Source organism: Panicum virgatum, chromosome 9K, assembly GCF_016808335.1.
Source record: "Panicum virgatum strain AP13 chromosome 9K, P.virgatum_v5, whole genome shotgun sequence".
Lineage (NCBI taxonomy): Eukaryota > Viridiplantae > Streptophyta > Magnoliopsida > Poales > Poaceae > Panicum > Panicum virgatum.
In genome coordinates, this window is record NC_053144.1 from 49152101 (window position 1) to 49168376 (window position 16276).

The 16276-nt window shown below is 54.7% G+C and overlaps 1 protein-coding gene across 3 annotated transcripts; it reads left to right on the top strand.

The window, feature by feature from the left end:
• Positions 1-10894: 10894 nt before the first annotated feature.
• Positions 10895-15369, top strand: LOC120651922 (5-oxoprolinase-like). Of its 3 annotated transcripts, none has more exons than XM_039929558.1 (2): positions 10895-11059; positions 11361-15369. In XM_039929558.1, exon 2 carries the CDS (start codon positions 11412-11414, stop codon positions 15180-15182), a length of 3771 nt encoding a protein of 1256 aa, XP_039785492.1. In that variant the 5' UTR covers positions 10895-11059; positions 11361-11411; the 3' UTR covers positions 15183-15369. The 3 variants fall into 3 exon arrangements, with proteins under 3 accessions (XP_039785492.1, XP_039785493.1, XP_039785494.1); XM_039929559.1 differs by lacking the exon at positions 10895-11059 and adding an exon at positions 11135-11273; XM_039929560.1 differs by lacking the exon at positions 10895-11059 and adding an exon at positions 11163-11184.
• Positions 15370-16276: the final 907 nt, after the last annotated feature.

A 16276-nucleotide genomic window follows, 5' to 3' on the forward strand; every position in this document is an offset into this window, starting at 1 on the left:
CCACAGGCTTTATCCCGTTCTTCCTCGTCTATGGCGCCGAGGCCATACTCCCCACGGACTTGGAGTACGGATCGCCAAGGCTCAAGACATACCAAGAGCAGCAGAACCAACGAGCTCGCGAAGACTCGCTGGATTAAATGGACGAGGCTCGAGATGTGGCACTCCTACACTCTGCGCGCTACCAGCAGTCTTTACGAAGATATCAAGCGCAGAGAGTCCGGCGCCGAGACATCAACAAGGGGGACTTGGTGCTGAGGCTTCGACAAGACAACAGGGGCCGCCACAAGCTCTCACCGCCATGGGAAGGCCCGTACATAATCGCCGAGGTGCTCAAACCCGGCACGTACAAGCTGGCGAATGACAAAGGCGAAGTCCTCACCAACGCTTGGAATATACAGCAGCTACGTCGCTTCTATCCCTAGAATTCCGAGCTATTTGTACATCGTTTGTACTCGCATTTTTGATTTCCCGAAATAATAAAGAAGTACGCTTTACTTGTTTATTTTTGGGAACCTTCCGGACCCTCGAGGGCTCGGACGCGCACGAACACTAAGGTACGCTTGGTTTTACCCTCGGCTAGCTCTCACCGCCATGGGAAGGCCCGTACATAATCGCCGAGGTGCTCAAACCCGGCACGTACAAGCTGGCGAACGACAAAGGCGAAGTCCTCACCAACGCTTGGAACATACAACAGCTACATCGCTTCTATCGCTAGAATTTCGAGCTATTTGTACAACGTTTGTACTCGCATTTTCGATTTCCCGAAATAATAAAGAAGTACGCTTTACTTGTTTATTTTAGGGAACCTTTCGGACCCCCGAGGGCTCGGACGCGCACGAACACTGAGGTACGCTTGGCTTTACCCTCGGCAAAGCCAAGCCTCCCTCGGGGGCTACTACGGGGGGAACCCCCAAACGTCCCCAAAAATCGCCAACGTTTTTTTCGAAATATTTCCGTCTCGTCTCTAAGCTTCTCGTATACTTGGAAAAAAAGGACGCAAGGCGTAAGCAACTACGGTACGGGGCCGGCCGAGTCGTGGGGCCGCCTACGCCTCCGAGATACGGCACCCCCTCACCACCCCATGCCTACGTTGCTTATGAACGCGAAATTCCTCGCAGAAGTTTATCTAAGTCGCGTACGGGAACACGGAAATAAAGTAAAGAAAACGAAGGCTCGAACGCACAAGGCCTCGATGGGCCACACAGTCGATTTCAACGATAACGAATTTCTTATATTCATAAATATAAAGTGCGATTACAATAAACACTAATCTATTACATGGGCTTCGAGGCCCAGCCTATCTACAGGTTGTCATCCCCCCTTTGTGGATCTGCGACAGCATCGAACTCAGCTATCGGGGGGGTCTCGGCTTCGAGCTTCTCGGCGAGCGCCATGGCGAACTCCTCGGCGGCTGCGTCCGCGTCGTCCATGATTGCTGACGCGGCATCCGCATCGGCGTCGTCTGGAACCACGTACCCCGACGACACTCTCTGCAGGTCCATGAGGTAGTGCGTCGAGGCCACGGCGAGGGCGCGAAGGACACCGAGGCGGAAGGTGCTCTTGACGTGCTCAGTGATCCAGCCACCTAGCGCTCGCCGGTGGCTGATCACCGAGCTACCAGATATAGCGCCCTCCCCCACGAGCTCCTGGCACACGCTCACGGCGGTCCGCTCGAGGTCAGCGTCCTTCGTTTGAGCCGCCATGAGCTCGGTGCCTACCGCCTCTTTCGCCGCGGTCTCGTCCGCCACCCTCTGCCTCAGCTCTGATCGAAGGAATCAAGATCAGCTACGAAAAAATAAAACCCAACTACAGCGAAAATTCGAGTACTTACCCACGATGCTCTTTTGTGCCTCCTCCCTCTGGACTCGGGCGGCCTCCTCGAGTGAGGACAAGGAGTTTTCCTTCTCCTTGAGGGCGGCCCCCACGATCTGGATAGCCACCTCCTTCTCCTCGAGGGCTTTGCCCTTTTCTTGGTGGGTCCCGGAGAGCGTGATGACGGTCACCTGTTTCTGGAGAAGCTCGGTCTCCTTTTGATCAAGTGCCGTCCTAAGGCGTTGCAGCTCGGCAGTCTGCTCCTCGACTTCCCGAGCCTTCTGCTCCGCTGCGACCCTCTGGACTTCACGCTCGCCGGTAACACGCGCTAACTCCTCCTCCAGTGCCCGCTGACGCGCCCCCAGATCCGTCATCCTGGTGTTGGCCTCGATGTTCTTGAGCACCAACTCGGCGTTGTGTTGCCCTAGCCAGCCTATCTGGGAGTGCAGCCGGGTCATCTCGGTGCCCTTTCTGCGCGAGATATCCTTCAGCCACTGCGAAAGGAAAGACGTGGGTAAAATAAGCAAAATCAGGGCCAAAAATATGAACGATTCTCGGGGAGGAGCTGCTTACCTGGCTGATCTGGTAGTCCGTCGTCCGATGAAGCTCCAGGGCGCGTTCGAGGTGGTTCTGAATCTGAGAACCTGCCTTGTACTGCGCCTGCCAGACGGCCTCCTCCTCTCGCTCGTTTCGGAGGACCTCCGGGGGGACCACGGACTAGACGATTGCCCCATGCTGGGGCCCCCCGGATGCCCCCTCGTCGAGCACCTCCGCGCAGGCCGACGTGAACTCGGCGATCTTGTCGGCGGCGCTCGCCGCAGCAGCGGGGTCGATGTCTCTCGAATCTCCGCATTCCCCGCTGCTGTCCGGCAGCTGCACCATCGGGATCGCGATGTCCGTCGCCGCCTGCGCTGTCACTGTCGGTGCCGCCATTACCGCAACAACACCCACGTCCTGGGCCTCTCTGGGCGCCAAGACGCGGGTTTCCTCAACCATCGGTGCCCTCTACGCTGACTCCTCTACGACTCCCTCGACCCCAGCCCTCGGGGGCTCAGGGACGAGGGTATCCACCTCCGCCTGGCCAGCGGGGCGCTCCTGCGCAACCCCACCAGATCCTTCCTCGACGACCGGCCGGGCGGCGTCATCTGCGCCGCCCCGGCCGGCATCCCCCGTGGCGTCGACCGGAGCGGTTGCTTCGGCTTCGCTCTGGCCAGCGTCGCCCATGTACCCCATCACTAGAGCCTGTTGCGCCGCTTGAGTCCCTCGAGCCATCTCCGCCCGCAGCTTCGCGGCCTCCGCCACGATATCTACGATGGGCAGAGGCTGTGGCGCTATGTGCGGCATGGCGCGTGCTCCGGTCTTGAGGGCTTTGACCGGCGTGAGTGGGGCTGTGTCCTTGGCAGTGGCCCCGGAGCTGAAAATCGGGGAAGGGAGATTGAGGTTAGCAGGATTGGGGGAGCGATCAAATAAACACGACAAAGAAAACCAGAGACGCTTATTGGGCACTCATGCTGCCCTTGCCCATGCCGCTCCTTCGGGCCCGCGGCACACCGATGGCCCTCGATGCCTGATCCGAGGGTGTCACCCTTGGAGCAGGCTGAGGCCTCGAGGCCGTCTGCGCGGATGCCTCTGCTCTCGCCACGGACCCATCGCCGCCCGTCGACATCATGGGCGCGGGGACCCCCTCGCCCGTTGCTGGCTGGGGCGACCTCCGCTCTGTCGCGGGCGCAGATGATCCTCCACCCATCGCCGGCATGGGTGACCCTCGTCCCGCCGCCGGCGTGGGCGATCTCCGCTCCGCCGTCGCTGGCGCCTCATTGTCATCCCCCTGATAGACCGGCGGGGAACTCGCGCCCGCCGCCGCCGCCTCGTCGCCGCACGGGGGGTGAGCCTCGGCATCCGAGCCCTCCTCCTCGTCGATCGTGGATTCGGGCATGGCGGGCCGCGGTTTCCCCTCCACGCATGCAATCTTGGATGCCTTGTCGTGCCTCTCCTTCATCTTCCTCTTCCTCTCGGCCGCCGCCTCCGCCGCGTCTTTCCGCCTCTTCACCGCCTCTACGTGCAGGCGGATGATTTGGCGTTCTTCCGGGACCGGAGGCCTCGAGGGGTGGCACTTCAACCCCTACAAACACAACCAAGTTGAAGTCAGGAGGCGGGGAAAGGAATAGCACAAGACAACAACGAATCCGGAATCGAGACTCACCAGAGAAATGTACCCCAGCTCGGGGCGCATCTTGATCCTCCAAAGATCTTCAGGGTCATTGGGGAACTCTGCCACCGCGCTCCTCGCCCTCCGGGCAGCGGTGTCCCAGGGGAGCAGCTCGACCGACGTCCTCTAGCCCGAGGCCCGGGCCCCGAGGGTGAGCTTGAAGATCGGCAGGACACTCTCCATAAGAGGGATCACCCTCTGCCGGTGGAAATTCGCGATGACGGCAGCCGTCGTCAACCCTCTTCGATCCAGGCGCTCCAGCGCGTCGGTGAGGACCTTGAGCTTGGCTTGCTGCGCTGGGGGCGATACACCCCAATCCCACTTCTCATGCCTCTCCCGGAGCACCCTGTTGGTGAACGCCGGGAGCTTGCTACTGAAGTTGCGCAGGTAGAACCACCCTCGCGACCACCCGGCGTTGTTTGTTGTCATCTTGTTGGCGATGTACAAATTCTTCTGGATGGGACGCAAGTGGAGCGTCAAGCCTCCTGCGCGCGCGTACCTCTTCGCTTCGTTCCGCACGTGCTCGATGAAGAGCTCGCCGTGGAAGAGGTGGATCCATAGATCCCAGTGCACCTCGATCCCTAAATATCCCTCGCAGATGGCGACGAAGACCGCCGCCTGCGAGATGGAGTTGGGGCTGAAATTGTGCAGCTCCACTCCATAATGGTCGCACAACGCCCGCATGAATGTCCCCACGGGAACGCCGAATCCCCGCTCGTGGAGCCTCACAAGGCTCACAACGTAGCCCGCGGGGGGATTCGGCTTTGTCTCCTCCGGCCGCGGGGAGATCCACGCCGGCGCCCCTGAGTCGGGGTTCAGCAGGAGCAGCCTGTCCTCGACTAGCCGCTCCAAAACCGCCTTGGTGGCGGTGGATCTCCCCCACGGCAACGGCTCCTGGATGTCCGCCATTGCTTCAGACCACGGGGGGACGCGGAGAGGCAAGCTCTGCGGTGGCTAAGGTGCGCTCTCGCTTTCCTTCCTCTACTTCCTCTTGCTCTCGGCTACGTGCTCAGACTGCAGGGGAGGTGAAGGCAAATGGCCAGGTGAGCCCAAAACAACCCCCTTCTCCTCGCTTTTATTCACCGCAATGGACGGGTCCGCCGCCATGGCCAAAATCTACCGCATTGAATGCGGGAGATTTTGCTGTCACTGACGGTCGGGTCCCACAAGCACGGAGTCTCCCACGCACGCACTCGGTAATAATTACGGCGCGGTAACCGACGGGCGCGGCGCGAGTGTTGCGCTGTTCCATCCGTCAGCCGCCGCACACGCCGCTTCGATTACCCGAGGTAGACGACTGAAAAGGCGCGCCCGCACCGCACCGCACAAACCGGGCCACGTCGCCCACGACCGGCGAAAAACTCGTTCGCGTGACCCACGACTCCGCACCGTTCGCGAATTGTGACAGAATATTCCTCCCGGGGGCTCTTTTCCCTCGAAGGGATCACATTCCGAGGCCTTACTGATCAGGGGTTCGAAGCTTGGCCCGTCAAGGGTTCGACAGGCGCCCCAGATCGCCAGAGTCATGGACTACATGGATGTGTCGTACAAGCTACCCTCGAACGCGGAGTTCGAGACATCCTACGCAGTGTTCAAGGCCAGTCGAGGGTGCCTAGTAGGGGGATCCCATCGAGGGAGAGCATCGAGCCCTCGGACCCTATCAAACGGGTCCGAGCCCCGCCTAGTGAACCTTTGCAAGCGCTTTATGTGACGTGTCCATGGACCACGAGCCGACCCTTATCGAACGGGGCACGGACGTCCACTTGAACTACCCGCTAATAGCTCACAGAAGCAGCCATAGCTCGCGGCCCGGGCATGGGTAGCATGGTGCGCTTCACCCCTCCTCCCTGCGGAAGGGCGACGAGGGTCGTAATCAAAGTCGAGGGTTCCCCTGAACGCCTTCACATAGGCCTGGGCTCGGGGGCTCCTTGCACACCGTGGCTTAGGCCGCACCCTCGAATAAGTCGACGACCGTCGATTGTGAAGCTCCGCGTGTCTAACCAAATCCCCTACTATAACGCGCGCCCGCCTGATGGTTAAGCTGAATGCCGGGTCGCTGTACGAGCACTGAGAATGCCGAGGGCGGCTGAAAGAGTGCCGATGCCGGCTGAAAAAGATGCTGGACGGCCACCCCAGTGAAGCAACCCAGCGGGGCGACGTTTATAGCCCTTGGACGAGTACAAACACTCCTCCAAGGCCTCGGGGGCTACACCCGCGGGTGCGCTGACGCGCCCCCATGGAGGAAACTTCACACATATTCGAGGCATGTAACCCTCTGTATATCCCTATACCCTCGGTCATCCTCCCCGTAAAGGAGAAAGGGATCTTATTGCTCGATGCAAATAAAGATTACAAAGGGTTACCAGCGCGAAGCCGTCGAAAAATACAAACACGTTGCCACCTGCGTAGCAATTTTCCCTGTCTTGAGGAGGAGCGAGCGCTGGTGAGGAGCATCGAGTTCTTGGCTGACATGGCGGCCAGGCTACTCGGGATGCGAGGAACAGCCCCCAGACCGCTCGGGTCCGTCGAGATGCTCTCCTCGCGAGCTTTCTTCTAGCCTCTCCTCCATCGAAGACTATACGGGGGGTCAAGCTGGCGGATAGCACCCTCCACATCGTCTCCCCGAGAGCAACCTTGTTACCGGGGGACGATGCGCACAACAGCCACCAAACCTGGCACTAACGCCATGGTCAGGCGTCCCCATCCCCCTTCAGGCTAAGGGACATCGCAGGAGCAGGATCCCACGGGCCCGATGTTCTTATGCTGATCCCACTGAAGCTGAGGGATGGTGCGCACGCCCTCTCCAGCTTTCTCCCACCGCTCGCAAGCATTCTTCTAGCATCAAAACCTAAAAACGCCAGGCCACCCCATCTGGGGGCCGGTCGCAAAAGAAAAGGGAAAACATTACAAGACTTAGGCAATGCTAGAAGCAAGAGCAGGGAAGTTGGAGAAGAAAGGGAGTCCCTCAACCCCTATTTATAGCTGCGTTGGGCTCCAAGCTTCAAACCTGTCAAAGGGCGAAGGTTTGGGCAGCCCGTGACGGTGCGGCACTCCACGAGCAAAAGATGCCCTCGGTTATCGCGCTGAGACACGACCGAACAAAATAAAGCCGAGTCCCTGGACGCTGAGCAGCACAGTATCGGCCCAGGCCCACCGCCCTCGAACGGCGCGTCGCATGGCGACCAGGGAAAGCGGGGCCGAAGCCCTGAGCGCGGGACAGCGCGACGATAGCACCAGCTGCTGAGCAGCAGGCGCCATCGTCGCCCTGGCCCACTCAGCACGCGGACGCGTCTCGTCCCTGGAACGAACCAAAAAAGGTAGGCGCCTCGAAGTACTCTCCCCGCAGGCGCACTACCCCGACCGACGAGTTGTCACATCCACTGGGCTGGCACCAAGGTGCGCCTGGCGGGTGCACAACACCGACCGATCATGATAAGGGGGAAAATCGCAGAAATACCCTTTGGCCGAATCCCTTGACTCGACCAAAGCCTCGGGGGCTACTGTCGGGTGCCACGATTAGGGACACCCTAATTGTGGTACTAAGATCACCCTAAAAAACACAAACAAACGTTAGGCAACTGGGCCCACGAAGGCCCACGGCCTCCTTCCAATCTGGAAGAAAGGAAAGGACTCACAGAAGCCTAGCATGCGGCCCACTCGCATCCCCTCTCGAACCCGCGGAGCGATCTCCGCCTCGCTCGAGGGCTCCCATCGAGACCCTCGACTGCGCCCTGCATCTCCGCCTCACTCAAGGGTAGCGAATCTACCCTCGAGCGGGCAAATCATCTCTGCCTCGCTCGAAGGTAGCGGACCTACCCTCGAGCAAGCACCTCATTTCCGCCTCGCTCGAGGCCACCCCTCGGCATAAGGGACAAACGGCCCTGCCGCTCACCCGCCCGTCGTACGGAGGTATTAAGTGCCAACCACTCCTACACAGTGCCCAGGACAGACGGCGTCAGGCCGCCATTCCCCATAGTGGCTATGACCGGAGTCCCATCCGCCAACTCCGGTCCCTGCTCCGCCATCCCGGACGATGTGACAACACTGTGGGACCTGCGACACGGGACGAAGCGCACTCGGCACAGTTCCGTTACTATTCTGCCAACTCCTGACTCCACCTCATCACACGTATGGCCCCGAACCCGCCCCCCATTCGGGAAGGGGTCCGGTGTCGCCACGAGCCCCTCGGAGAGGGACGCCCAGCGCTAGCAGCCGGAGGCCCGGACCTCCCCCCTCGATGGGTCCGGGACCTCCACGCGACCTTCGGACCTCCTTAATGCGCACGCCGGCACTTTGACCAGGGGGGTCCGGGATCGCCACGTGCCCCGTTACTGCTGAGACACGCAAGACCCTGACCTGCAGGGCCCACGAAACGCCATCACGCCACGTTTAGAGGACAGTACACCCTACAGCGACGACCACGCCGCCTGCTGGGGTTGGCGGGACGCCGGCGCAATCTCCGAGAGGACAAGGACGATGCCCAGGACGACCACCACGCCCGACGCCATACCCCACAGTGTACTTTCCACAGTACTCGACTGTTGTATCCCCACAGCTCGGGGAGAACACGCCGACTTCTGCGATCCCCTGTACATGTACCCGCCCCTCCTTGTGTCTATAAAAGGAGGAGGCGGGCTTCCCTTAAGGGGGTCGGTCGGCTCTCTAGGCATAACACCACCCACAGAGCACACACTCGCTTCTAGCCCCAACGTCGCTATTCGCCACGCTCAACTCCTCTTCTAGCAGAGACTTGGGAGCCTCCCTCCCTCTCTCACCTCGCTTGTACCCCCTACTACAAGCACTCCGGGTGCAAGATAATACAGTGCCCTCGCACACCCTCTTGCTGGACGTACGGCCCCGCGGCCGGAACCAGGATAAACCCGTGTGTTACTGTGTTGCCTCTTGCATCAACATTTGGGACTAGAAAACACGCAGCATTTACTAGTTGGGATCCGAACCCCCGGGTCAGGACACCGACAAATATACCGCCGGGGCGGGGTCCGGGGGCACCACGTGTCCCGCAGGCGCAGGCGCGGGCGCGAGTCTTCCGCTAGAAGACTCGCCCATCCACCGCATTCAATGCGGGTGGTTGAGGCGTGCTCTACCGCCGCGGCACGCGGGGCAGCCTTTGTTAGGCCTCACTGTAGACCGCATATTACCAAGGTACACAGTGCAGCCGCATGCGCCGCATCCGCGCAGAGTCCGTCTGCCGCATTAAATGGATACGATGGCACGGCACCTTTTCATCATACCGCCTACGCCGCAAGCTACACGGCTCGTTCAGCTACGCGGCAGGCAATGCCGCAAGCTACCCTTGGTGCCGTTTCGACAAGACAGGGCATGGCTATGCCGGACGGAAGATTCCCACGGGCAAAGCAAGGAAATCCAGGAATAAGATCTCAGTCGTCTGCAACGCCATAATATCTGTACAGTATGTTATTTTATACTACATCATTGGGCCCACCTGTCGGGAACTCAACGGCCATGTACGCGCCTCCCTTGAGATATAAAAGGGAGGCGCTCGCTGCACACTCTAGACTCTCGAAGGCCGGGACCCTCCGGACATTCTCACTACACAACACAAGCTCGGATTCACTCCAAACAACCCTGTTCTCAACCTCTTTAGAGCACAAGCAATACAACACACAGTGGACGTAGGGTATTACGCTCCGGCGGCCCGAACCACTCTAAACCCTCTGTGTTCATCGTGTTCTTCCATCGAGATTGGACTTATCCTAGCTAACCCCCGAGTACTCACCCTCTGGGTTTAGGCGAGTGCACTACGCCACACGGCTGTGGGTTTGCACACCACGACATTTTTTTTTGAAAGCACCCAGGAGCACTAGAGAATCATGAAAGAAATCAATTGGGCACTCACGCTGACCACGCGCTCAACGCAGATGGCCTGCCGGGAAATCCGAAGACGCGCCTACCGGGACTCACACACGCACACACACGCCCACACCCGAGTCCCTCGTGCGAGACCCACGCTCGTTCCAGACAGGAATGGAGCGCGGGCCGGTAGCGCTCCACCCGAGCGAGCTACCACCGAGCCATCGGCTCGTTCGCCACACCACGACATGACCTTTGCAATATTCAAGCTTCATATTTAGAGTTGCTCATACTGAATGTACCATAGGGTGATGATTGATGGAGTTTTGGAGCATGAGTTTAGTTTTGAGTTGATTTTTCAAAAGCTACAATAATTTGCACCAAACAATCAACAAGCTGCAACCTCTGGGAGTAATCGGAGTAGTAGTTTATGTAAATTGGTCCCCGAAGATGCTTACTGTGTTAATTACTTAATTAGCTGCTCATGGAGGCTTTGGTCGTCTCGACCCCAGCAAAAGTGCTCCTACCCAAACAAAGATCGTGTGATAGGAATATAGGATCGCCCCGCCCTCAGTACCCTCCACACGGATCGTGTTGGCCGAGTGAAAAGAATGGTTGGACCCCGAACCTGGCTTTGCCCAGAAGGATCGCTGGGTGCCTGGGTGGTTCAGGAACAGGGGCACCCGCTCCGCCCGGATTTGCAGACCAACAAATAATTATGATGGAGCCATAGAGGTGGAAGGAATACAGTTTTTTTTATGAGAATGGAATCCATTTTTTTCGAAATATGATTGAGATGCAGATGCTCACCAACACGCGCACACACTCATTCCAATGAATAGAGATATGCTATGTTACTCAATAAGCGTTTTCGAGAGACTAAGATGATAAATTTTCGAGATTAAAAATCATCAATCGACGGCAACATCGGCTACCATAGCTGAGCGTAATGGAGTTTTTTATACTATAATCTCAAGGAGTGCAGTTGTTTTGGTGGTTAGTGGCTTATTACTCGGACATGGGCCCACCAGCCAGCACAATCCAAACTCACGTTCTCCTCCTGTCGTTCTTTCCCCCACGTCGCCAAGTCCATTGCGGCCAGCAACACCGGTGGGTGTACGGCGCGGCGAGGCCCCGGCACTTCTCCAGCTGGTCAGGCTCTTCTCCGGCGCCCTCCTCCCCAGCCGCTGCCGCTCTTCCACCGAGGCAAGTTGTTCTCCTCCTCCATCTCACTCATCCCCTAGTAGAGAGTAGAGACCCATCCGTGCCACCATCTGCTCTCTGCACGGATTACCTGCTCTCTGCTCTGCGCTTCGATCGATTCATCTGTGGTGCAGAGACCTGCTAATTCTTCACAAAATCATCTTGTTCTTTGTGCTAGATTAGATTAAAGGGATCAACACCATAGCTCAGGACCATGGTTAGAAGTCACTCACTTCTAGATTAATCTCAGTTCTCAGCTGTACCAAACTATCGACTCTAAACCTTGTTGTTGTGGTGTTTCCAGAGCCCTCCAGTTCGCCAATTCGTCGCCAGTTGACCCCGGAGGAGGCGGACAATGGGCAGCGACGCGGTGGAGAAGTTCAGGTTCTGCATTGACAGGGGCGGCACGTTCACTGACATCTACGCCGAGGTACCGGGGAGATCAGAAGGCTATGTCATGAAGCTTCTCTCGGTCGACCCGTCGAACTACGACGACGCGCCCATTGAAGGGATCAGGAGGATCCTGGAGGAGTTCTCCGGGGAGAAGATCCCCCGGTCGTCCAAGATCCCCACCGGCAAGATCGAGTGGATCAGGATGGGCACCACTGTGGCCACTAATGCACTTCTGGAGAGGAAGGGCGAAAGGATTGCCCTCTGTGTCACGAGGGGGTTTAGGGATTTGCTTCAGATTGGTAACCAGGCCCGGCCGAACATATTCGACCTCAAGGTGTCGAAGCCGTCAAATCTGTATGAGGAGGTGATTGAGGTTGATGAACGAGTTGAGCTCGTTCAGGATGGTGAGGGGGGTGGGTCATCTGTTGAGGGGATCTCCGGGGAATTGGTCAGGGTGGCGAAGCCTGTCGACGTGGAAGCATTGAAGCCCTTGTTTAAAGGTTTGCTTGAAAAGGGGATTAGATGCTTGGCAGTGGTGCTGATGCATTCATATACTTATCCTCACCATGAGCTCGTGGTTGAGAAGTTAGCTCTGCAGATGGGATTCAAGCATGTGTCCTTGTCTTCGTCGCTGACACCTATGGTCCGTGCGGTGCCTCGGGGCTTGACGGCGAGTGTGGATGCATATCTTACACCAGTCATCAAAGAGTACTTATCAGGATTCATGTCAAGATTTGAAGGAGATTCTGAACAAGTGAACGTGCTATTCATGCAATCAGATGGAGGACTTGCACCGGAGAGGAGATTCTCTGGGCATAAAGCAGTATTGTCAGGTCCTGCTGGTGGTGTGGTTGGCTACTCACAGACCTTGTTTGAACTTGAGACAAAGAAGCCGCTCATTGGGTTTGACATGGGAGGTACATCCACGGATGTGAGCCGCTATGATGGAAGCTACGAACAAGTTTTGGAGACCCAGATTGCTGGGGCAATAATTCAAGCTCCCCAGCTTGACATAAACACAGTGGCTGCTGGTGGTGGATCAAAGCTTAAGTTTCAGTTTGGTGCTTTCAAGGTTGGGCCAGAATCTGTTGGAGCACACCCTGGTCCAGTATGTTACAGGAAAGGTGGTGAGCTGGCGATTACCGATGCCAATTTGATCCTAGGAACTGTTATTCCTGAGTACTTCCCATCAATATTTGGTCCAAATGAAGATATGCCCCTTGATTATGAGGCTACAAGAAGGGCATTTGAGGATCTTGCTGATGAGATCAACTCTCACCGGAAGAGTCAGGACCCATCAGTTAAGGACATGACAGTTGAAGAGATTGCGCTTGGGTTTGTCAATGTTGCAAATGAGACAATGTGCAGGCCTATACGCCAGCTGACTGAAATGAAGGGGCATGATACTAAGAACCATGCCCTTGCTTGCTTTGGTGGTGCCGGTCCTCAACATGCATGTGCTATGGCAAGGTCCTTGGGTATGTCTGAGGTGCTTGTTCACCGATATTGTGGAATATTGAGTGCGTATGGAATGGGCCTTGCTGATGTCATTGAAGACTTGCAAGAGCCTTACTCTGCTGTTTATAATGCCAATTCTGCTGCAGAGGCATCTAGAAGAGAATCCCTTTTAGTCAAACAGGTGAAGGACAAGTTAAAAGAGCAGGGTTTTGGAGACGAAAGCATCAAGACTGATTCATACTTGAACTTGAGGTATGAGGGAACTGATACTGCCATCATGGTAAAACAGCCAGAGCAAGGATCTGGAAATGACTATGCTGCTGAGTTTGAAAAACTGTTTCAGCAAGAGTATGGCTTCAAATTGCTAAACAGGAAGATACTCATATGTGATGTGAGAGTTCAAGGTGTTGGTGGTACAAATATCCTAAAGCCTCGCGAATCGACACCAATTTCAACGAAACCTGTGCAAGAAAGTTCGTGCCAGATTTATTTTTCATATGGATGGCAAGAAACTCCATTGTACAAACTTGAGAATCTAGGTTATGGCCATGTCCTGGAGGGCCCTGCAGTTATTATGAATGGAAATAGTACAGTGATAATAGAAAAGGACTGCAAAGCCGTAGTCACCAAGTATGGTAACATAAAAATTGAGATCAGTGCAGCTCCAAGCACTGTAGAAATATCGGAAGAAGTTGCAGATGTGGTGCAACTTTCTATTTTCAATCACCGGTTCATGGGTATTGCAGAACAGATGGGTCGGACACTTCAGAGAACTTCAATTTCTACTAACATTAAGGAAAGGCTAGACTTCTCTTGTGCTCTCTTTGGTCCAGATGGTGGCCTTGTTGCAAATGCACCTCATGTTCCTGTGCATCTAGGAGCCATGTCTAGTACAGTACGCTGGCAGCTTAATTATTGGGGTGATAACCTGCATGAGGGCGATGTTCTCGTGACAAATCATCCATGTTCAGGAGGGAGTCATCTCCCAGATATAACAGTTGTCACACCAGTTTTTGATAATGGTAAGCTTGTCTTTTTTGTTGCTAGTAGAGGTCACCATGCGGAGATTGGTGGTATCACCCCAGGAAGTATGCCTCCTTTCTCGAAGTGTATTTGGGAGGAAGGCGCTGCCATCAAAGCATTTAAACTTGTTGAAAGGGGTGTTTTCCAAGAGGAAGGAATAATCCAGCTGCTGCAGTCACCTTGCTCAGAAGAACTTTCTGGCTACAATATCCCAGGAACACGTCGGATCCAAGATAATCTTTCTGACCTCCATGCTCAGGTGGCAGCGAACCAGCGAGGAATAGCACTTATCAAAGAACTGATAAATCAGTATGGTCTGGTTACTGTGCAATCTTATATGAGCCATGTCCAAAAGAATGCTGAGGTTGCCGTCAGGGAGATGCTCAAGGCAGTTGCATCTAGAGTTCAAAAGGAGAATGGGTCTTGTGTAATTGAGGATGAAGATTATATGGATGATGGCTCAGTGCTCCACTTGAAGCTCACCCTTGACGCTAGTAAAGGTGAAGCTACAATCGACTTTGAGGGTACCAGTCCTGAGGTCTATGGCAACTGGAATGCTCCTGAAGCAGTTACAACAGCTGCTGTCATATACTGCCTACGGTGCTTGGTGGATGTGGATATACCGCTAAATCAAGGTTGCCTTGCTCCTGTGAAGATCCTCATTCCTAAAGGCTCTTTCCTTTCGCCAAGCAACAAGGCTGCTGTGGTTGGTGGCAACGTGCTAACCTCTCAGAGAGTGACAGATGTTGTCCTAATGGCGTTCCAAGCCTGTGCCTGTTCTCAGGGCTGTATGAACAATTTGACCTTTGGAGATGACACCTTTGGTTACTACGAGACCATTGGAGGTGGCTGCGGAGCTGGGTCAACCTGGGATGGCACAAGTGGTGTTCAATGTCACATGACAAACACAAGGATGACTGACCCTGAGATCTTTGAGCAGCGGTACCCTGTTCTCTTGCACAGATTCAGCATCAGGGAGAACAGCGGTGGTTCTGGTTTCCACAGAGGTGGTGATGGCCTTGTAAGGGATATTGAATTCCGGCGACCTATCGTTGTGAGCATTCTTTCTGAGAGGCGGGTGCGTGCTCCCAGGGGACTTAAAGGAGGCGCAAATGGCACTCGTGGTGCAAACTATCTAGTTAGGAAAGGTGGCAGAAAGATTTACCTTGGAGGAAAGAACACTATAACGGTCAGTGCTGGTGACATTCTTCAGATTTTCACACCTGGCGGTGGCGGCTTTGGTTCTCCTTGATGATATTTTGTGGGTGGCAATGACATCTGTCTTGCTTTTCCTTTGTACTCCTGTAGCTCTATTTTGTACCGCTATTGAAATAAATTGTAATTAAACCGACACAAGCACAACCTGGTGGGGATTTTTTCCAGGTGCTATGGTTGCTCCCTGAGGCATTGGAGCTGAATAAAAGCATGATTGTTGCTTACTTGCTGTTGCTCATCAAAGATCTTTTACGTTAATCCAGTAATTTCAAAAGATATTGCTGACAATGACGAGCTTTATTGCCCTCTTATACCTGCATACGTCAGCTTGTGATATTCTTTTATTTTTGTATTAGACGGAATCACGGAAATCGTCATGTTATTGTCCTTGTTTATGTTAAACCATGCCTGCTCGCTTGTAATTGTTGCTTCCTTGTTGCTGTTCTCCATAATCTTTTATGTTAAACCGGTAATGTCCAAACATATTGCTGATGATGCAGAGGTTTACTGCTCTCGTGCCTGCATACTCCAGCTTTTGTTTGTTGTTTCCAGTAAGTGCTTTTATGCCTTAAATACTACTGTTTGTCACTAATCAGCATTATCTGAACCATTTTCTTACTTTGTTTTCACACTTGTAGCAAAGTTTGGCAATGAGAACTAAGGGGCAAAAAGAAAAAATAAAGTTAGATAAGCCATAGCTGTATATATTGTTGAACCAAGCACAAATGTTAAGAATCTTTTGTGTGCTTAAGGTGTGGCTAGCAACCAAACCTTGTCATAAACATACAGTAATATTTCAACTTTAAGTAATCGTGAGACTTCGACTACAAAGAGAAGGTTAATTTATACAGGAGGTTGTACCTATGTGTGTATGGGAAAGTAAAATGTACCATCAAAAGTGTCTAGAGATTTTTTAAAATTTAATTAATATGAATCCACTCTCAGAAACTGTAGCTAGCTACACAATAGAACTTGTAGGATGCATTCTGTAAGGCACTCTTGCATCCTATTTGATCTACATACTGCGGACTTGCTCATCAAAATATAGCCAGGGTTCAGAACTGCATAGGTTCCAGAGTATGTTTTACTTAGTTGAACAGGAAGGAAAACCATTTTTTGGTACTCGGTATA